This window comes from Pan troglodytes, chromosome 10 (genome assembly GCF_028858775.2).
Source record: "Pan troglodytes isolate AG18354 chromosome 10, NHGRI_mPanTro3-v2.0_pri, whole genome shotgun sequence".
Classification (NCBI taxonomy): domain Eukaryota; kingdom Metazoa; phylum Chordata; class Mammalia; order Primates; family Hominidae; genus Pan; species Pan troglodytes.
The window spans coordinates 96,272,501-96,296,255 of NC_072408.2; the positions used below are offsets into that span (position 1 = coordinate 96,272,501).

The window sequence follows — 23,755 nt, forward strand, 5'->3', positions numbered from 1 at the left end:
CTCCTGCCTCAGCCTCCCAAGTAGCTGGAATTATAGGCACACACCACCACGCCCGGCTAATTTTTGTAGTTTTAGTAGAGGAGGGGTTTTGTCACATTGGCCAGGCTAGTCCGGAACCCCTGACCTCAGGTGATCCACCCGCCTTGGCCTTCCAAAGTGCTAGGATTACAGGTGTGAGCCACTGTGCCCAGCCAGTTTAAAACTCTTTATATTAGGATACAGGAAACAAATTCATATCTTGTTTGTCTTTTTAGAAGAGAGGAGTGGGACATCCCGTGTAGCCACACCACATATCAATGCTAATGATAAATGCCCTACCGTAATTTTGATGATAGAATCCTGGTCTAGTTCTAACTACAACATGAAAACATTAAAAGACTCAAATGGAATCTTGAACTAAATAATCTTTAGAAAATTAGTATATAAGTGACAATATAAAAAGAATAAAGAGTAAGGAATTTGAGAACAATATTTTAAAACTATGTTTATATGGCCACCAGTATATTCCTTTACAGAAACTTTTTTTTTAACAATAAAGCTTTAAAAATAGAGATTAGTAACAGCTTATTTTGATCCACAATATTGTATCAAATTTCCTGCTTGGCATTAGAGACACAAGTGCAAGCCACAAAGATATCACCTGTTAAAGACTGTATGCCACAATTTCTTCTCTGTAGTGAGAAGACATCAGAGCACAGATATCAGTACACTTCGATCTACAAATCTTCCTGAATATAATATTAAATCAAGTGGAAGTAGAAATAGAGGCCAACTATTTCTTACACCATAACAAACTTCTTTTATGCTACTAAGAAATTTTACAAATTAAGGTTTAAAGAGACATCTTTTTTATGTCCTACCTTGATGAAATGAATTTTTAAGGAAATGTCCAATCTACAAAAACCAAACAAATCAACCCTCAAAAGAAACAGTAACTACAATAACAATAACAAAAATTACCTTTAAACACTACTTTTTTTGGCTTCCAGTATTTCTCCAGGTTTTTAAATTACAATCACATGCAAAGTACACACAAAAATATTGAATGCAATTGTGCTTCATGCCAAAGCAGAAATAAATCCCCTTTACAATTACGTCTGATTTGTTGTGCAGAAGCAAAAGAGAAACTGTCAGTGTAGGAAGGAGACTATAATTAAGGCTTATTTACCACTATATTAATGGAAAGGTGAATAGTTGAAAAAGTAATTTTATTTTAGTTTTCTAACCAATTATCTATCATTGAACTAAAAGAAAGAGATACACATTGAAAATTTAAAGAAAAGCCCTTTGGAGATATTCTTTTAAAAAGTCTAACTGCTTTATGAGCATCTATGTCTTCAGAATGCACTATTAAATTAAAGTCCTTATACCTTGCTTGGCAGCAAGCAGCTATGTCCCAGATTACAATCTACCTAGATGGGAGTTTATTAGCATAATCTCAAACCAATTTATAGCAAACAAGATTTTGTTTTCCCGTGTTTTGTTTGTTTGTTTGTTTGTTTGTTTGCTGGATTTTTATATACTAGTGGAGTCTTCCTTTTAATGCGTATATATTGGGTGAAACCATGTGAAGTCATTGATATTAGACTGTTTTTGCCTACAAAATGACAATTTCATATAATTCAACCTAATATTATCCTTTGTGGATAATAATTTTACTCTTCCATTTTATTATTCTGTTTTGTAGCACAGCTATTAAATGTCATGTGTTTGTTATACAGAACTGTCTTCTCAAAGTCCCACATACCCATATATTCCTCGAGTTATGGTCCTGTATTATAGATGTATACTACAACAGACACATATGATCTACAATAGATATGTACAATCTATACTACAAGGGACATCCTGCTGTCCCTTGCTAAGAGGCAGTTATGCCCACCTCAATAGCACTGTCTGTCAAAACTGTCTGGATTCCTCACGTAATGAGGCTTTGCAAAACTTGAAGGGTACTGGGAGAGACAGTGAGTCTCAAAAGGTGGACCAAAGATTTTTAATGATCTATGATATTTTCTAGGCCAGGAATGTGCAATTTTAGTCTACTGACTACCTCACAAGGAGGCAGCACATCTCATAAACCTCCTATCTGTTTGCTCCTTCTCGCTACAGGGGGAAAACCTAACTCATCAGATTTTGCAAATTTCTACAACATGCATTTGGAGTAATTCATTGAACATAAATGTACTGAACACCTACTATAAGCCAAGTACTGTGGCAAGTTGTAGACATCCCATTAATTTTTAATTTCTTAAATTATTAATGCAGCAATGCTGCTAGAGTTATAAACATGAATACTGTAAGAAACAAGAACACAGATCGATTTGAAGTCCTAGTGGTCACCAGTGATTCTTGGAATTCCCTTTAACAATCAGCTCATTGGTTACCCTCACTTCGTTTTTGTCACTGAAACTCCTAATGAGAGATCTAGGAGGCTTCTCTGCTATGGGATTAACACTGAAAGGACCCTTGAATAATTAGAATGCTTTCTGGTACAAGATAGACTCAAAATGGACTAGTCCTCTGTAGAATTCCTCTACAATAAATACTATTCTTGAGATCTATTAGAGAATTTGTAATGTCATAATGTCAGGGTTTTATTTTGGCTACAAATTAAAAATGTACCCAAAATATTTAACTAAACTGACATCATAGCAGCAGTGTCGTCAAAGACCATGCTGTTCTTCCCATTTGTTCTTACGATTAGTTTTGCACTGACTAGCAGGATCAACTGTGGCAGTGATTTGCCTTGGAAAGAATTAGCAGAATCCTAAATGGAAAGGCTAAAATTCTTAATCTTTGAAGATTTTGAAAACACTGAATAAATAAATTTTATATATGTAATTTCTATCAACAAAATTGTAAGTATTAGAAATACTTCCTAATTTATGGATAATCCATCAAAAGAGATTAACAAACGGCAGTGCTGTTTTTCTTACAGCTTCTAATGAGAAGACTAGAAGTAAGTTTAGCACCTCTGAAGGACAAATAACACAATAGGGAATCTGCTCTGCAACAGCATGTGAAATGTCACCTGGGTGGCATCTTAATATGTGAGACAGTGGGTATGGATTAGACTGAGCTCAGGGACCTCAAAGTAAAAGCTTTCCTGGGAAGGGGAACATCACACACCAGGGCCTGTTGTGGGGTGGGGTGGCGGGGGAAGGGATAGCATTAGGAGATATACTTAATGTTAAATGACGAGTTAATGGGTGCAGCACACCAACATGGCACATGTATACATATGTAACTAACCTGCACGTTGTGCACATGTACCCTAAAACTTAAAGTATAATTTAAAAAAAAAAAAAAAAGCTTTCCTGGAAATTGTTGCTGCTCCCCCTTGTGGTAAACTATTTAGATGCATTGTAAATATGACTATAAAGTTTTTCCTATACTAAAATGTTAGGCTACATAGGCCACGTTTTATCTCCTCCCCCAACATTATTTAAAGGAAAATGGATTATGCCAAATGATTAAATGCCACTTAAGTGTCAAAAAAAAAAAAAAAAACCAACTTACTGTGGTAGAATCAAAAGAAAGGATATCCATAACAGGGGGAGTAGAGATCTGCAAATCGATTACCTCAAGCTTTGGATTAATCTGTGTATATACATAAAAAAAAATTATGAGATTTTCATACCATAAGAAACCAAATACTATTTGTAAAAACCTGGAGGGCATTTTCTAATATATTCTAAAATTAAAATATATTGGTATATTCATTACTATGGATAAAAAAAAATTTTAAGCAAAATGTTAGCCTACCAATTCTATCAACGTATAAGAAAAGATCATTTTGATAAGGTTGAATTTACCCCAGAAATAAAATGTTTTCACTTTAGAAAATCAATGTAATTTACCTAAAAAGGAATATTAAAAATAAAATAAAATGACCCACCTCAAAAGATGAAGAAAAAAATCCTAGCCAGTTCAGTAAGAAAAGGAAATAAAAGGTATTAAGATAACAATTAGAAAGAAATAATATTCTCATTCATATATAATGTCATCTAGAATTTATGGCTAAATCATTAGAATAGTCAGAGTTTAAGTTAGTCCCAAAATCAATATATGAAATCAACTGCATTTCTGCATTCTAGCACACAGTTAGAAAATGCAAAATTTTAAAGGACACCATTTACAATATCAAAGAAGTTTAAAAATACATCAGAATAAACATACAAAAATGAGTAAGACCTTATGGAAAAGAATAAAACTTATGTTAACATTAAAAAAGGCTCAAATAAGTAGAAACTGTATCATAAATAACTTAAAAACAGAGTGCTGTATATGGAAAATAAATATATTCAGAATATTCGTAATGAGAAAAGTGAAATTAAAGCAAAATACCACTTAATACCTATTAGACTGCAAAAACTAGAAAGCTCAATGATGCCAACACTGTTTGTAGCAGCATTGTTTGTAATGGCCAAAAAACTATTGGAAGTACCCTAAGCGTCTATCAACAGTTAAACAGGCTGTAAGAATTACTACAGTGACAAATTCACTAGAATGCAATACAGCAGTGAAAACAATTTATGAATGCATGAATTCAGAATTCATATGTATGAATCTCAGGACTTTAATGTTAAATTAAAAAGTAAGTTACGGAAAATATATATTCAATATAATTCCATTTACATAAAGTTCAAACTCATTCAAAATTAAACAATAATTATAGATTCAAATATATAAAGTTACAAAGACAAGCAATGGAATGATTACCTAGAGTGGTGACTAACTTTGAGGGAGACTATTTCAGAATTTGAAAAGACAAAAAAATTAAAAATAAAATTGAAACATTATGAATACAAAGAAGTAAACAAAGAGCAACAAAGATAGCAGAGTTTTATATCAAATGAATGGTACCAATAAGTGTACTAACGAACCTTAAAGAAGAAACTATTGACTGAGCGCTTATCAGGAGTGTCCAATCTTTGGCTTTCCCTGGGCCACATTGGAAGAATTGTCTTGGGCCACACATAAAATACACTAACATTAATGATAGCTGATGAGCTAAAAAAAAAAAATTGCAAAAATATCTCATAATGTTTTAAGACCGTTTACGAATTTGTGTTGGGCTGGATTCAAAGCCAGCATGTGACCTGTGGGCTGGACAAGCTTGGCTTAGGCAGTGAGAAAGACTTCCTATGGAGGAAACATGGCATATGACGGCTCTTTAATAAAAGATCTAGAAAACAAAAACAGAGAGGGAGATAAGTAAAAGAGCATTCTTCATGGCATAGTGGAAGAATGCTGACATACTTTCACACAGGGTTAGAAAGAAGAAGATTGTCAGGGGTCAAATTGTGAAGGGTGAAGGAATTTGGGAAGGCACAGAAAGTTGGAAGCTAAAATGTGCTGAATTGAAAGAGTAATCTGACAGACACATAAAGTGTCATGAATACATTAGGGACGGCAGTGAGGACACTACAGCGTTAATCCAGGTCTGTAGTGATGAAGGCTTGGCCAGTGATAAGAGGAGTGGAATAATTTTTAAAGCACTTACCATGCTTGATGGGTATGGCTGTAGTTTTAGAAATGTAAAATCATTTTATAATTATCCAGCCAGTGTGTTAAAGGGGAGGTATAACTGCAATGCTATAGTAAAGAAGGAATAAAGCTGTGCATGGTGAGGATGAGGGGCAATCAGCTCAGCTAGCCAAAACCGTTATCTCTTCCTGGCTGTCCCATAAAGCAGAAATCAAACACAGCCTCCTGCCATTAACTCTAAGTCCAGAGTTGAGGTAAAGAACAGAAATGTGAGAGTGACTTGTTTTCCTTTTAATCTTAAGACTCCCTGTCCAGAGACTGCTTGCATACGTTTTATTCTCTTTTATCTACTGCCACCTAGTGTAGACAGAAAATTATTTACCTAGAAAATACAATCTAGTTGCACCATCTGAAATTGAAACTGCTCAAGAAATCTAAATCACGTAGAGTCAGCACCTGTCATTAAAAAAAATCCTTGACCTACAAGTTGGGAAACAAGTCCTGATGTAATTAACAGTATTTAACTGCATAAGTTGCTGCCACATAAGTTAAATAGAGCTGAAAGTTCTTACTAAGTAACATTTATAGTCCTCTCCATAAAGAAAATATGCTGAGGGGGTGATATGGTTAAATTCTTTGCTAGCTAACTCTCAGGAATACTAACAGTACCTTGTAGCTCCTGATATTTATTAAAGGGAAGAATATGTTAATAATTAGAGCTGCCTTGAAATGAAGTGGGCTGCCTATGAGAGGCCAAGTTCTCCATGGCTGAACAAGGGTATATAACTGGGACTAATGAATGAGGTAAAGGTTAGCCTGTATGACCTCAAAGGTACCATCCCACATCCCCCATTGAGGTTCTCTGTGTCCATGATACTGAGGAGTCCACGAACATAGAACCTCTACTAATAAATTCCATAAGCCTTCACTAGACTACAAGCTTCTAAAGAGCAAGGAGTATGCCCATCTTGTTCACTGCTGCATACTCTAAAGCTAGTACAACGTCCAGCACACAGATACTTTAATATCTGTTAACAGGATAAAATGTAATTTTGTTTATATTGAAGCATTACATCAAAGTGGTTAAAAACACAGAATGGAACCAGAGTGCCTGGGTTGAAATTCTAGTGCTGCCACTTACTAACTTTAAGATTTAACTAACATAGACCTCAATTTCTCATGGGATAATAGTGGTACTTATTTCACCGAGATTTTAGGAATATTAACTTAATTTGTATAAAACACTTAGAACAGTCTTGTATAACTGTTAGACTTTATCATCATGTAATGAACATTTACTGAGGCCTGAAACAGTATAAACATATACCCCAGTTAGAAGTAGAATACAAAATGGATAGACAAGTGGTCATTTTAAAAAATCATAAATGGTGATGTTTTCAACCTTATTAGAAGATTGAGATAAAAACCCAATCTCAGACTTAAAGACTTAAATTGATCACTTGTACTTTTCAAAAATGAATCATGGTCAGACTATCACAAAATATTATTATATAAATATTTGGTTAAGGTAAAGGACATTTTCCTCCCTGCTAAATATCATACAGAATTTCATATGCAATTTATATGTTAAGGTAATCTAAAATGGCCATAAAAAACTGAAAGCCATCAGAACATTATTTTATTAAAAAAATCTTTTTAACCAATTATAATTCCTGCTTACAATATTCTGCAATTCTCCTAGAATAACTATCTTGATGCTTTACTGTCATTAAGAGCTATCGCCATCCCTTAGAATGGCTCTACTGTCTTCTCATCAAAATGTGTAAGAAAGAAGGGAACTGCTGCTCCGGAGAAAAATATCACACACACACACACACTGAAGGAAAGTCTGGTTTTGTCTAGGGGCAGGACAATGCAATCCAACTCATGACAGTCTGAAGAAGATAAAGTCAGCATGAACTAGTGATGTGCTATAGCACAACATGGGTAGGGTCAAGATACCTTGTGTAAAAACCGGGCTTCTTTCCCATCAAAAAAAAGAGAGAAAGGTACTGTTCTCATGTTTTTAATTAAGATGGAGTGCCTAGGCCAGGAGTACTACGAAGGATCTGTAGTTAGATAAGTAGGAAGAACCCGGGAGGGGGCTATTTCACATAGAGAGAATTTGATATTTCATGCCTTCTTTCATGTGGCCTCCTTCTCTCATTTATTTTAAAAGTAATATGGCTATCACCCCCTCTATCTATGTAGGAATTAGTAATTTATACATTTAGTCAGCTGGTACCCAAGATCTAAGACTCTGCAGGATTCCCCACCTTCAAACAAGTGAAGCGCTTAAGGCTAGCAAAGGGGTGGCTTTTGCAAAAGGCCAAACTATTTTACTCAGCAGATTGAGATTATGCAATTCAGATGAGTCTCATAGAAAACATAATACAAATCATAAAAATGTTATCTCGTTTCAAACTCAGAAATAAAACACTCATGGTCACTGCAAACAGAGAAAGAAAAATTCATCAGTTCACTTAGATACCATTTATTCTACATATTTTAATAAGATGTTTATTTTCCTTAAATCCTAATACTGACCTCAAAAAAAGATTTCTTAGTTTTAAAATATTTCCCAAGTAACTGCATGTAAATTTGCCTAAAGCTTTGAAAAAAAACTTAATCTACTGAATTTAGTATTTCAAAGTAAAGTTTACTAATCATAAATGAACACAGCACAACTTATATTCTGACTATTCCATTCTGTGTGAAAGTTTTGAACTAAGTAGTCTTTGGCTTAATGAGGGATCCATATTTATTAATTTGACGTAGAGTCTTTAAAACACAATTTGGTACTTAACAATTATTTATTCATAATACTAAAGTTGTTCCCTGTCTAGAAAATTTCATAACCTTGACTTTTTTATAAGAGTTTTTTTTTTTTTTTTTTTGAGACGGAGTCTTGCCCTGTTGCCCAGGCTGGAGTGCACTGACATGATCTCGGCTCACTACAACTTCTGCCTCCCAGGTTCAAGCGATTCTACTGCCTCAGCCTCCTGAGTAGCTGGGATTATAGGCACGCGCCACCACACCCAGCAAATTTTTGTATTTTTAGTAGAGACGGGGTTTCACCATGTTGGTCAGGCTAGTCTCGAACTCCTGACCTCATTAGCCACCCACCTCGGCCTTCCAAAGTGCTGGGATTACAGGCATGAGCCACCGCACCTGGCCCAAGAGATTTTTTCAGGAAAAAAAAAAAAAAAAGAAACAATTACAACAATTGGTTGTTCATATACAGAATCCTATCACTCTTCTGGCATTTTATATCACAGGGCCTCAAAGTGTTTTACAAAAGCAAGTCATGTTTTATACTTAATTTAAGCAGCCATGCATGTTTACAGATAATTTAAACTGTGTACACAGAGGCTGACTACCTTAAGGTCACAAAAAAAAATTCAGTCACAAGGCTCAGCATTTTGTATAGTGCAATTGAACTCTAATTCCACGATGAAGAAAAGTCAGTGTTTAATAGAATTTTTAGGGGTATATGTGAAAAATTTGTTTGAGAGTGGCTTTGCATGGCCTGGGTCAGCCTGACCCAGCAACACAAAGCAGCCCAGCTGGTTTAATGGCTTTTTGGCTGTACCATAAGAGCAGAGCCACTCAGGCAACTCCTTGACATTTTAAAGAAAGCCTAGCACTCTGAAATGAACTGGGGCTGACAGTAAATCAGAGAAAAAATGGCTTGAGTCTCTGTGCTGAGGTGAGTGTGGAGTCATGGAAATAGCACCTAATTCACGAGGAAAGCAGTCTCGAGATCAGCCTGCAGTTCTGCCACCCAACACCCTGGAAAGTGGCCAAATGGATATTTCCCTCCTGATCAATCTTGGCCAAACCACAAGATGACAGAATAAAAATACCAAGAGTTAATAAAACCAACTTGGATAATACAAGAAAAAAATACTCAAGTTAAATTAAAATATATTTCACATGTATTTTATATGAATTTATATAATCACGGGGATAAGAAATATAACTAGAAACAGAAGCAAAAAATGGGAAAACCAAATTAGATTACTTTTTTCTTTTAAATAAAAGAAAAATGATAATACAATAAGTAGTACAAAGAAGTGGTAACATGATTAATACTTTAGAAGAACTGAAAAGATTGTCAGAAGTTGGAAAAGACAAAGATTATAGCCAAGAACTGAGAGTCAACACTACCAGGGAAAAGCAAAGACAGAAATCCCAAGATATGGCTGGATTAAACAAAATCTAGAAAATAGTTTAAAAAACAAAGAACAAAAACATATACTTAGATGCACAACTGGAGACTAGCAGAAGTGCCTGAGATAACAGCAAAGACCAAGACTAAGGAAAACAAAATGAAAGAAGTGATGTGGCTGAGGGTACATGCACAGCATGAACAGTGAATGCGGCTACCGTGCATTGCTGCTCAGGAATACATCTCAAGAACTCAAAACACCTAACTCTAAAAGCAAAGAGACTGCCAGTGATAAAAATTCAGATGAACAGGTAATTTCTGAAGTCAGCTCTTAGAAGAGAAATGGCTGAAGAAGAATAATGCAAAATAAGAATAGGCTAACATCAGCTAAGCATCTAGCAAAGATAAATCTCTCTTTGAAGACAAAAGAATGCTTAAATCATAACACCTAAATTCATAGGACCTAAGGGAATTTGTCAGCAAAAACCTACAGCTAAATAGATAACTATATATGCAAAATATATTCAGGCAATAACATTGTCTTAATTATTAGATTTAATCACTAACTCTCTTCTTTTACCTGTCCATAAGATTTTTTTTTTGCTGTAAAAGAGTTTTAAGCTACCTATTTCAATAACCATTATAAAAATTCTTGCCCTCCAGCCTTATTCTCATGACAGCCATCACATGACCTCCCTAAACACACCTAAAATATAAAGCTAGTTTAGACTTCACAGTCACCAGAGGCCTTAGATTTAATTTCTCATTTCCTATTACTATCAACACTATTTTTTAGTTTTACTTCTGGGCCTTCAAGAAACAAATATAAAACTTTATTACACACTATAGTGAAAACAACTGTTTATCAAAGTGCTGCTGTTTTAAGGCAGCACTAGGTTTTATATATAATTCAGTAATTTCAAACACCTCCTTCAGCAAAAGCCTCAAAATGTACACAAAATGTAGGACAAATATGAACAAAATACTCACTTCTACAGTCTCAACTTTTTCCTCATGGGGATGTGGTGTTCTTGGGTAGATATCAAGAAGATGTGGTGGTGAATCAAAATGTAATCTTTTGAGATTTCTTTTGGTAAGACCTTTACAATGCAATTCATCAAAGTTAGTCCTCCATAATAAGACCTATGAAAAAAGTCAATGATGTTGGCAGTTATTGACTTGCATGTACAAGCAATAGAGCTGATTTTAAAACCCACAATATACAGAATTGTCTCCCAAAGTAGGAAGGGTAGATATATATTTCAACTATGTTACTATTTCTCAATATCTTTTTTTAAGGTGTGGTTGAGGGAGAGATTTAACATTTTGAATTGCCTTCATGTCTGGTTTAAAATTCATATTAAGAAAATATCTGGTTATCTTAAAATCCTCTTTTTTTTTGGTCAAAGCCCAAAACCATGTTTTGGACTGGTCATTAACTTTATTCAATAAATCTGGCCATGAATGACTTTTGGTCATTTCAGATAAATGCAGATTTGGTATATAAATGATTTATATTTACCATCCTCAAGAAGCTTAAGATTAGGCAATGATTCAAGCAAAAGTGCTATATAATTACTGAAAGTGGACATATAGTGTCAGTTACATGTATAGTTAAGTGTAAAATGAGCAAAAGAAAATAACTATTTGAGTTCCCAAAATTTAGAACTGGCTCTGTTTCAGCTATGAGATAGCAGACTTCATGGTACTAATTAAAATATAAACTCATTGACAAACATCTTAACATACACAAACTAGCTGGTTGTAAAACTCTTAGCTGAGGTCAAGGATTCCTTTACCTTAACCAAATCAAAGAGGAGCTGAAAGATTTACAAACCTGTGTGTCTGCACCTCCTGATGCAAATAGCTCTCCACCTTTTGAAAATGAAACAGTAAAGACAGGTCCCTGAGAAATAAAGGGAAATAAAGAAAAAAAGTACTTGGTAATGCTTTCTCATGGCCAAGAAGACTATGGATATCAATTTCTCATCCTAATTTATGCATACTACTCATGCAATAAGTCTGATAAAACACATCAGTTGCTAGCAACTAATGCTGGCAGAGTAAAGATAATCAAAGAATCAACCCAATCATATTAAAACACAAATAAATGATACTAAAAAAATACTAAAAATTAATTTAAAAAATAACTTTTTTCTCCTTTCAAGAAAAGCTTGTACATATGTAAGTTCATAAGAATTTCTGTTAAGATTTTCTGGCTTTGGACTCTGTATTCAACCAATCACTAGCAGAAACTGAATGATAAATATGTAGGTAATGGGAATGAGGCTATTTACATGAAGTCCATTTCCTGACCAATGGGCTTCACTGAGTTCCCCCTTCATGTAGGCAACCATAAACCACTAAAAGTTTAAAGAGCAGAACACAGATAGGAGGAGAGCTGTGAATGATTAAAATCAGTATCACAATTGTGAGAAAGATGAATTGGAGTAAGATGCTTGGTTGGAGGTCAGTTAGGAAGTTCCTGTAATTATCTAGGTGAGAGATAATGAAAACCCGAAATTGAGCAGTTACTGCGGAGTTGGACAAGACTGTGCTTGGCACAGTCACAAGATGGATAGCCTCTAGGTCAATTTTTCAGTCCAGATAAGAGTAAGTATTTCTTATCTCAAAAATATTAATATATACCATATGTTTTTAATATGTCCTTAATCTGTGCAAGAAAAGTTTTAGGGAAAAACATCTTGTATTTTCCCAAGTAGACTATCCCACAGATTTAGGTTATAATATTAATAGCTTCATAAACACCTTTACTTCCAGACTAAAATTCCATCTTCATGTAGTGTTTTCCTACTGAAAGACTGTGTTTATCTTTTTTCCCTATTATTTTGTACTTTTTTCATGGATATTTCAATCCTTGGCCACTTTTATTTGTTGTGTTTATTCAGCCTAAATCCATGGATATGCATATATTTAAGCTGGTTAGTATTTATTTCTGCTTTACCCTAACACCACTGCAGAATAAATGATAACGCAAAGCAGGAAGCCAGGCAGAACCTGTGAAAAAGAAACTCTTCTCTTCTAGACCACAAGGCTCATTCTATTTCTAGATATAAACAGCTTATACTTGTTAAAAGGAAGTACCTCAAAAAAAAAGAGGATGCATTCTAAAAAATTCAGAGAAGTTTGAATATTGTCTGGAAGAAAAGAATAGTTTATATACTCAAAAAAATTTATCTAGGCTGGGCACAGTGGCTTACACCTGTAATCCCAGCACTTTGGGAGGCCAAGGCAGGCAGATTACCTGAGGTCAGGAGTTCAAAACAAGCCTGGCCAACATGGTGAAACCCTGTCTCTTCTAAACAAACAAACAAACAAAAAATTAGCTGGGTGTGGTGGTGCGCCTGTACAGAAGGCTGAGGTAGGAGAATCGCTTGAACCCAGGAGGCAGAGGTTACAGTGAGCCGAGATTGTGCCACTGCACTCCAGCCTGGGTGACAGACTAAGAATCCATCTCAAAAATAAAGAAATAATAAATTTTAAAAATTGATCTATATGCCAGGGAGGGATCTTTGAACAGGCTCAATAAAAGGCACCCCTCTTACCTACTTGGTTCTAAACCAATTGAGAAATAAGACAAAGGAATACAGCACATAAGAATCGAAATATCACCTTTCTTTCTAATAAATGCTTGTAAAAAGAGAATGTGGCTTTTATGTGTAACACAAATAGGCTTTCTAGAACTGATGCCCAAAATGAGTCACAGGCAACACTAGACAAGGGCAGGTCTCCCCACAAGGAATATCAGAGAAAAACAGTGAAGAATGGCTACTCCCAAAGGCAGGAGAGTAGAAGGTGTTAGGCTGTGCTTACCCAATTTCTCCTAAACCCACCAACAAATTAGCAGAAGGAGTGAGGGAGAGGTGTGAGAGGCTGGGTGTCAGGGCTAAGCGGGACAGCCTCCACATGAAGGAAGGATCTGAAGTATGGAATCTACTTACCCATCACCATTTACCCAGTCAATTTATACAACATACTGATAAAGACAGCAGGAGAAGATTCATTTAATGGCCATTGAAAGATACACATTGATTTTGATAAGAATTACAACAAATAATATTTCTTTTTTTCTTCCATTTTTTTTTTTTGACAGTCTTGCTCTGTTGCCGGGCTGGAGTGCAGTGGTGCAATCTCAGCTCACTGCAGCCTCCCCCTCCTGGGTTCAAGTGGTGCCCCTGCCTTAGCCTCCCAACCAAGTAGCTTGGATTACAGGCATGTGCCACCACACCTGGCTAATTTTTTGTATTTTAGTAGAAATGGGGTTTCATCATGTTGGCCAAGATGGTCTCGATCTCCTGACCTCAGGTGATCTGCCCGCCTCAGCCTCCCAAAGTGTTGGGATTACAGGCGTGAGCCACCACGCCCAGCCACAAATAATATTTCTAAGAGTTGCTTCCAGAGGATAAAAACAGCCTTGGAAGTAAAAAAATTTTATGATAGCAGCAATGTGTGCTATGTCTGGAAAAATAATAAAGGGACATAAAAATGGATCAGAAATTTAAAATATATATTATTTTATATTTTTATATATAAAAAGCAAGAATCTGAGTGTTAATACCGTATGTCCTTGAAGTGTATAGATGAGCCTTCCTTCTAAGAGGTCCAGAATCTTAAGGGTACCATCTGAAGAAGCTGTGATGAGATAGTTACCCGAAGGATGGAATGATATGCAATTAACTCCACCGCTGTGAACTGATTTGTAGAAAATAAAAGCAAAAAGTTCAGAGAACAATTCTTACTTTTGAAGATACCCCAGTGCCTTATTAGCAATAGGCTGCAAACAAGAGCACTGTTTCCACAACAACAAAACTCTATATGGCTCACTAAAACGAGTATTTTGGCATGACATAGCATTAAGCTTCCAGTTAGAGAGCCAGAATAACTTTAAAAATGAGACTGTGTCACGGAAAGGTAATCTTATTGACCACATTACTGTAAATTCTTTGGATATATTGCCAATAAAACTGACAGTTAATCATCACCAGCTCAGATAGGGTATATAACCTAGTCTCAAATTAAAGGTAATAACTAATTAGTGGCTTGGGATTAAAGGGAGAAAAGTGTGGAGACAGTTTGAAACGGGCACAGTCCTGCCATCATGCTTGAGACTTTGTTTCCAGACAGTATCCTTCCAACAGGAGGCAGTATAACACAATGATCAAAAGTTAATTTTTCTATGCACTGTGTAAGCAGGAAGACCTAAGTAGTTCTATTGATTCTTTGAGCAAGTTAATTACCCTATTTAAATCTCAATTTCCTTATCTTAAAAATGTGAGTAATAATGATACCTCCTAGGAATATTGTTTAGATTTGGCACAGTGTCTGCTACATGGTAAACACTGGATAAGCTACTATGTTTAATAATCATTTGGATTTAATATAAATCCAATATAAACCAAGAAAATTCACTTCTCTTTTAGTTCAATATCAATACATAGGCATAGTAGGTAGTTGTTTTCTACCAGTTATAACACCTATTTGTGCTCACGTAACTCCCTGTGATTCAGAATTCAGTCATTTCTATCCTGACTTCTCACACAATGCTGATAACCAGAATTTGAAAATCTCATAGCAACTTCTTTTTTTTTTTTTAAACCAGCCCTCACATCATTTTTAAGGTCTCTTCACTTCCTGCTTTCCTTGAGCTTCTGAGACCCTGCTGTTGATGGGAGCTAATTATACTATTCTCTAGCCTGTTCCAAGGCAGCCCATGACCCCAAGTAAGACAGCCAAACCACATCAACAAGGAGAATCAGTTCTTCCAAAAGGAGTCCATTCGGTAACTGAATTTTTTGTTAGGAAAATTGTTACCTTGGTAATGCTGTAGTAATTTGTTCACTCTTACATCCCAGACTTTCACAGTTTGATCAGAACCTGCTGAAGCTATGCATGTACCACTAGGGTTAAAGTCCACAAAATTTGCAAATCTAGGAGGAAAGAATAAGATGACCTAATATTTCAATTTCTTTTTTTTTTTTTGAGACGGAATCTCACTCTTGTCACCCAGGCTGGAGTGCAGTAGCGCAATGTCAGCTCACCGCAACCTCCGCCTCCTGGGTTCAAGTGATTCTTCCACCTCAGCCTCCCGAGTAGCTGGAATTACAGGCACATATCACCATACCCAGGTAATTTTTGTATTTTTAGTGGAGACAGGGTTTCACTATGTTGGTCAGGCTGGTCTCAAACTCCTGACCTCAGGTGATCCGCCTGCCTCAGCCTCCCGCAGTGCTGGCATTACAGGCGTGAGCCACTGCACCCGGCCATATTTCAATTTCTTTACTCATTTCTTTATTTAAATTGTTATAATCAAACGTCTCCTTAGAAAACTAACCCACATAAATGCACAAAGAAAGTGTACTTACCCAACGGAATCTGAGAAGTTATTAACACATTGCTTATTCGTGGTATCCCAAATTTTAATAGTTTTATCCTCACTACATGACACAATTAGTCTTCCATCGGGTGAAAATCTAGAAAGAAGAAGAAAGAAGATGTTTTATGTGAAAGGCTCTGGAGAGTCACCACCTCACCTCTACACCACAAATAAACCAGGTTGTAAATATTAAATACCAGAGACCACTGTTACCATCCCATGCAGTAAAGTCATATTCTGCAGCCAAGATCTTCATCATGACAAACAACACTGACAGACCATTAAAAGGTCAAAATATGCTATGTAGACTAACCAAGTTGCTTTTTTCCTTTTATTCTTTTATTAAAATAATTTTGGTTTTATTGCATCTGCTTTGGGGTTTTGATTCAATTCTGTACTCACTCTAAGCCAAGTGCCTTGTATTTTTAAAAGAACTCTCTTCTATTTCTGTCACTTGCCAGCATTATCCATATGATTCAAGAGAGAGCCTTTATTACTCATCCGACCAAGCTTGCAGTGAAACTTTTTGTAAGAAAAGGAATGGTGTGTTGAGAATTAAAATTAAGTGACATCACCAACAAAAGAACCTAACTGCCCATGCCTGTAACTTCCTGGACTTGGGGAGGCCAGAGAGCTCCAATGGACTGAAAATAGGACAATTCATTTATACAGAACAGAACAGAAGTTCCTTCATGGAGAAATCTATCATCCACATGCCCCATTAAAAAGCAAATGAGAAAAATCTCAGACATCTTGTCTGCTGTTTTATGCTGTCTATTCCTTTAATATCCTTCCCAAGGTTCTTTTTTTATTGTTTGGCCACAATGCCTTTTAAATATAAACAGAAAAGCAGAAGACCACAGAGAAAATAAAAACAAATTTTAGACTATTAGAAAACTATGAATAATATTTTTATTATTAATATTTTCACAGTAACAAAAACAAAAAAGAAAGATTTAGGTCACAGACTATGTTTCAATTTTATTTGTAGTTTCCCTCTATGCCCACAGTAAAGATTACTATGAGTCATCAATTAAGGGTGTGGAATATAATTGAAGATTTTTCTTTTTGTTCTCTCCCTACTCCCATTCTTAAGGCTGACCTAAAATTAATTCTTTGTGACAGAAACTTTGCATCTGGCATTCACAGATTCACACAGAAAAAAGACACAAAGAAGTTCCATGTGAAATAATATTTAAAAATCAAGAAGTCTGGGTGCAGTGGCTCATGCCCGTAATCCCAGCACTTTGGGAGGCTGAGGCAGGCGGATCACATGAGGTCAGGAGTTCGAGACCAGCCTGGCCAACAGGGTGAAACCCTGCCTCCACTAAAATAGCCAGGCATAGTGGCAGGTGCCTGTAATCCCAGCTACTCAGGAGGCTGAGGCAGGAAAACCACCTGAACCCAGGAGGCAGAGGTTGCAGTGAGCTGCAATTGTGCCACTGCACTCCAGCTTGGGCGACAGAGCGAGACTCGCCTCAGAAAGAAAAAAAAAAAAAAGTCAAGAAAATAACCTTTCAAGGAAAAATTTTCCATGCTGGGTAGTTTACCCTGATTTTACAGTAAGTAAAAATTTATTAATATTTTATTTCAGAAAATGTGAGAAAGATTCAAATCTGAAGGGCAGTATTATAAAAAGGCTCCAAACAGAGGAAGCTTATTGTATATAGAACCTGGGGAAAAAAACCTACTCAGTATCCCCACGGATAAACTTGGCATAATAATTATAAAAAACTGGCCAGGCGCGGTGGCTCATGCCTGTAATCCCAGCAGTTTGGGAGGCCGAGGCAGGCGGATCACCTGAGGTCAGGAGTTTGAGACCAGCCTGGACAACATGGTGAAACCCCATGTCTACTAAAAAATACAAAAATTAGTGGGGCATGGTGGCAGGTGCCTGTAATCCCAGCTACTTAGGAAGCTGAGGCAGGAGAATTGCTCGAACCCGGGAGGCAGAGGTTGCAGTGAGCCGAGATTGCACCACTGCACTCTAGCCTGGGTTACAGAGTAAGACTCTGTCTCAAAAGAAAAAAAAAAAAACCTGTAAAAAACTAATGCAAGGGATCAAATTGTGTTACTTACTAAGCTTCTTTTTAAAAAATATTACTTAATGTGACTATGTTAAGTGACCAAAATATTTCTATGAGAAGACTTAACTCTTACATTTCAAGAAAGCAATTATGGAGAAAAATATTTAATAAAATGAAATGCTTAGATAATAACAAAATATAGAAGTACTTACCCTATGACATCAACCAAATACTACCACCACCATCACATCATTATCCTACCCACATTCCTTGAGCACATGTGTCCTAGAACGGTTATTAACACATTACATGTAGCAACTCATTTAATTTTCAGCATAACCCAGTAAAACAGGTGCTACTGCTTGTCTCAATTTACAGTGAAGAAACAGAGGCACATAAAGGATAAGTAACTGCCAGTGTTATCAGGTCAGTGGGGAGAGGGGTCCGGATTTGAATCAGGCAGTTGTTTCCACAGCCAAATCTCTGAACCACTCTGCTTAAGTCTGACAAAAAGGAAAGTGTCTTCTACTGGCCCAAATTACTTGGAGCACTGGAAGTTCTGTGTGGCTTCTGTGTAAACAACAGAAGGTTCTAAAGTGGAGAGGAACCACGAGGCAGTGCTGTTAGGAGGCTATACACCATCCTTGAATAAACATCTGTGTGTGTTGCCATAAGCTGTAGGTAAAACAGACATGGTCCCTGTCCTTGTGGAGTTTGTGGGAAAAATTTTCACCCACTGATTCATTCAAAGATTCCCTGAGCACTTGTCAGTACCTGGCACTGGGCACTGCTGTGGGTAGTAGGAATATAGCTGTGAATGAGACTGGCAAGATCCCTGCCCTTATGAGGCTTTTGTTCTAGGGAGAAGGGAGGGCACACAAAAAACATAATTTTAGAAAGTGATATGAAAAAGGGTTGTAACAAAACAGGTGCCAATTTGTCACCAGAAGCTCCATAGAGGAAACAGGATTTTAAAGAAACTTGCAAATGAGGAAAAGTGTTATCTTGGTCAGCTAAAAGTGCCTCCTGAGCAGGAGGGCCCATAGCTGGGAGAAATTTCCCAGAGCAAAATAAATGAAGGGGATGTGAACCTCGAATGAGTTAAAGTACAGGCAGTGGCTGGGAAGAACCTGGTGCCAGAAGGAGGCGAGGTTTCTACCATCAACTTAACAGAAACTAAAGGGGACTGAGGTTAAGGCCTTCCCCCTGCTCTGGTCACTGCATTATAATCCTGCATATGCTCTCTGTATGTGTTTTTTTGCATTTGAGGTGGCTGAAAGTGAGAATGATGATTTCTATTTCCTCCTCCTCCCTTTTATTTTTAATTAGATACATCAAAAATAGGTTAGCACCAATAAAACAGGCTTCTCTTTGCCTTGACTTTGATTAGGAAAGGTTAGTCCTTTATCGTCAGGGCTCAAATAACATCTAACTAGACTTTTAAGAATTTAAAGAGGATGTAAAATTTCTACTAAGACATTAATAGATTTCTGACTCTCTTAATTTAGTACCACCCAACTGCCTTTAAAAACTTCTACAAAGTGTGTCACCAAGATGAATATTACATTAGTCAATAGTGACTACTGGATCAGCAAACATGGACATTCGAGAGTTTAAGAGGCATATGAGAAGTTAGCTGAACTACTACTGAATTCCTTAAACTTTACTGGTATTCACTCAAAAGAATGAGGGAATTCTTTTTTTTTTTTTTTTTTTTTTTTTGAGACAGGGTCACCCAGGCTGGAAAGCAGTGGTGCAATCTCGGCTTATTTCAGCCTCGACCTCCAGGGCTCAGGTGATCATCCCACCTTAGCCTCCCAAATAACTGGGATTACAGGCTTGTGCCACCTTGCACGGCGAAGTTTTGTAATTTTTGTAGAGACAGGGTTTCGCCATGTTGCCCAGGCTGGTCTTGAACCCCTGGGCTCAAGCAATCCTCCTGCCTTCACCTCGCAAAGTGCTAGAATTACAGGCGTGATCCACTGTGCCCAGCCCAGAATGAGGAAATTCTTGAACTTATTTCTAGTAAAACTGATTCACATGTCCTTGAAAATAGCCCAAATTATATAACAGGAGTCTTTTTAACTTGGAATCTACAGAGTTCCTGTAATTGTAAGTAAAAATTTTATGTCCATATTCATAGTCATAGTTACTTGTTCACTACAGAACCAAAAACGTCCATGAACCATGAAAAGTCTTAAAGTGCTTTCATAAGGCCACGTGTGGTGGCTCATGCCTGTAATCCCAGCACTCTGGGAGGCTGAGGCAGGCAGATCATTGAGGCCATCAGTTTGAGACGAGCCTAGGCAATATGGTGAATCCCCATCTCTGCTAAAAATGCAAAAATTAGCTGGGCCTGGTGGTGCATGCCTGTAATCTCAGCTACTTGGGAGGCTAAGGCAAGAGAATCAGGGAGGCGGAGGCTGCAGTGAGCCAAGATCGCACCACTGCACTCCAGCCTGGGTGACAAAGTGAGACTGTCTCAGATAGATAGATAGATAGATAGATAGATAGATAGACAGACAGACACTTTTATAAAAAATTCAAATTTTCCTTTGGCTATTTCTTATCTTCAGAATACATTTTCTATAAAAACACATTCCCAGCACTCAGGGCTCTGGGACCAAACAGGGCAGGCACTATTTCATGTCCCGTAAGACACAAATCATTAGTAAGAGGAACTCTGAAGCCAACAGCTCTTCAGTAGTAGGAGGAAGCAGTAAAAAGCAGTGGAAATAAGACTGCTCAGTAAATACTAAGTCCTGAATTCTAGGGCCAGTTCTGCAACTGTCCAGCTATGTAATCTTGTAAACTCACAACCGTAATGGCCACCATTTCCTATTTGTATAATGAAGGAGTCTGGATTGAATCAGCCCTAAAATTTTCACAGACTCTAAAAATTTGGCAGTCTCAGAGTTTGCTCTGATAGAATTTGATGTTTACAGATTGAAGGTGAAGTTCAAGTCAATAAGCAAAACATTTATTTTTTTTAAGTGTTGGTCAGCATTAGAAGAGAAACCATCTGTTGACTACAGTAGCAGGATTCATTTCTGCAACTGCTGAGAGACAAAAAGCAGATGAAAAATATGTAAAAAGATGAAGCATGCCATGAAAATTACTTGTTGGGGAATTTACCATCTATGTGCCCAGACTTCCTTCCTGGAATCTCCACCCATGAGTACAACTGCTTGCTGGGCATCCCCTTTTGGATATCCTGCAGGAACCTCCAGCTCTGAACTTGCCCAAATGAATTCACCCTCTTCCTCTTGAAGAGGAAGGTTCTCTTCTTCTCCTCTTTATTCAGTGTTTTCTTTCTTAGTAAATGGTTTCTCAAGCCAGAAACTCGGGGGTCTGTCTTGATTCTTCTTTCTCTTCTACTTCCCCACATTCCAATCCATTATTGGGTCCTGCCTCCTTAAACCACAATTGACCCTGTTGTCTTCCACTCTCCACAAGCAACAAAAGTGATCTTTAAATCTTAAATCAAACTGGGTCATCTTTCTGCTTAAAACCTTCGGTGGTTTCATGTTTCCTTTGGGGAGAAGTGTGACATGCTCATAGCTCTCTAGGACCTATCCTCCTGCGTCTTCATCTTCATCACCCTCCTCTTCTTTACCTTCTCTTAGGTCCCTTGCTCTTGCTCAGATGTTTCCCTGTGCCTCAAACACTGCCCCCTAGTCTTTACCTAGTTTAAAATCTATAAAAAGGATTTTACACCTCCTTCAAGCTCTCTGCTTCAATGTCACTTCCTCAGGAACGGCCTTCCTGAACACTGTCACCAGTAGGCTAGCACCCCAAGATGTGTTCTTGGAGTTGCCCACAACCACATTCATTCATTCATTCATTCATTCATTCATTTATTGATAGACTCTTGCTCTGTAGCCCAGGCTGGAGTGCAATGGCGGGATCTTAGCTCACTGCGACCTCCGCCTCCTGGGTTCAAGCGATTCTCATGCCTCAGCTACCCTGCTTCCCCAGGTAGCTGGGATTACAGGCATGTGCCACCATATCTGGCTAATTTATGTATTTTTAGTAGAGATGGGGTTTCGCCATGTTGGCTAGGCTGGTCTTGAACTCCTGGCCTCAAGTGATCCACCCGCCTCAGCCTCCCAAAGTGTTAGGATTACAGGCGTTAAACACTGCGCCTGGCCCCACATCCATATTTATACCTCAGTGCTCCACGCTGGCTTCCCTAATAGAATATAAGCAAGAAGAGGCAACTCACATCTGTCTCACTCAATGCTCTATCCCCAGACACAGTGCCTGGCACTGAGTAGGTCCTTAGTAAATGTTTAGGAAATTAAAAAAAAAAGTTTTAAGGGAATTTAAACTAACTTAATATTATATATAGCCAATGTAAGCTGAGAAAAATCTTTGCAATTCGTTGCACAACAATGTGAATATACCTAATGCCACAGAACTGTATACATAAAAATGGTTAAAATGGTAAATTTTGTTGTATATATTTTACCACAATTTCACAAAATCTTTTCAATTCAGATGGTCAAAAGATCACTTTGTAATCCTATCAACAACTGAAAATTATAGGCAGATATTTACTCCCAAAAAATCAATGCTGGAAAAGCAATAGACTCAGAAAAGTTCTCTACTACATTAACTTCTACTTATTTTTTATTAAGAACACTATAAAGAAATGTAAGTTATCCCACAATACGTGCATTGTTTTTAAAAACAAAGGGCTATACTAATTTTAACTTTTAGAAAAATTCTTTTGTAAGTAAAAAGATATTTCTCACCTACATACATGTATTTCAAATGATGTTTTCTTCATCATATGTTTAAAAGTTGAGAAATACAGAAAAATTTAAAAGTCCAGATCTTGTCACTCAAACACAATTACACTTAATATCTTGTGTATAATAGATAACTCATCTTTTGTTCATGCATAGGTCTTTTATAATATAACCACTGCATTCCATTTCCCCATGTAAACATATTTTCATGCCATAACTTGCATATATACTCCCTTTTTACTGGTTACATCATAATCTAACTATATTTAACTAGGTTTTTTATTTGAAATAAAAATCGGAAAAATCAGTTATTTCTAATTTCTCATCATTTCAAATTATACTGAAAGCACCACCTTTGAATACAAAGCTTTTTCATGTGATTGCAAAAAAGTATTTATTTTGGACACATTTTTGGTTGTAGAATCACTGCAACAAAGATGCCTGACATATTTTGCAAATAGACTTATAAAAAGACTATACTATTTACATTTTAAAAGCATGAATGTATTTCCCAATATATGGTATACCTTATTTATTTAAATTAACCTTTGTTAAATTAGATTATAACAAAGGTTAGTCTAGAGAAACTACCTATTCACCTCCTCTTACACTAATGGGCACCATCTCTGTGCGACACTGAATAAGCTTGGGCTCCAAGAACAAACTCATAGAAAGTACTGGGCACGGAGATAGACACAGAATTTTAATTACTTAAGTCCATGGCATACATTTAAAATTCAAATACTAAAGGCAGAAACAATTGCTCTACTAATCCTCTACATTCATTTAAGTACACTATCCATGCACTGGGAGGAAAAGCAGTACCATTTGGATTATTTTAAATATCTAGTTGTTTAATTCATCTAAATTTTTTTGGTAAAATATTCAACTTTATATTTTTCCAAATATAAATCTAGTT

At 36.7% G+C, this 23,755-nt stretch overlaps 1 protein-coding gene across 18 annotated transcripts in view; it reads right to left on the reverse strand.

Moving 5' to 3' along the window:
• Positions 1–23,755, reverse strand: part of POC1B (POC1 centriolar protein B) — a 132,595-nt gene that overhangs the window by 62,345 nt on the left and 46,495 nt on the right. For 9 of the 18 annotated variants that reach the window (XR_008538532.2, XM_016923965.4, XM_016923966.4 and 6 more), the window contains 6 exons: positions 16,045–16,152; positions 15,494–15,609; positions 14,241–14,374; positions 11,499–11,567; positions 10,652–10,804; positions 3,520–3,600 (listed from right to left, as the gene is read on the reverse strand). Coding sequence is in view for 13 of the 18 variants with exons in the window: in XM_016923965.4 (XP_016779454.1) it covers positions 3,520–3,600; positions 10,652–10,804; positions 11,499–11,567; positions 14,241–14,374; positions 15,494–15,609; positions 16,045–16,152 (661 nt within the window). In the remaining 5 variants the exon portion in view is untranslated. Of the gene's footprint in view, positions 1–3,519; positions 3,601–3,898; positions 5,189–10,651; positions 10,805–11,498; positions 11,568–14,240; positions 14,375–15,493; positions 15,610–16,044; positions 16,153–23,755 lie in introns of those variants that run through there. The other 9 variants (XR_008538534.2, XR_010148099.1, XR_010148101.1 and 6 more) reach the window with 5 other exon arrangements.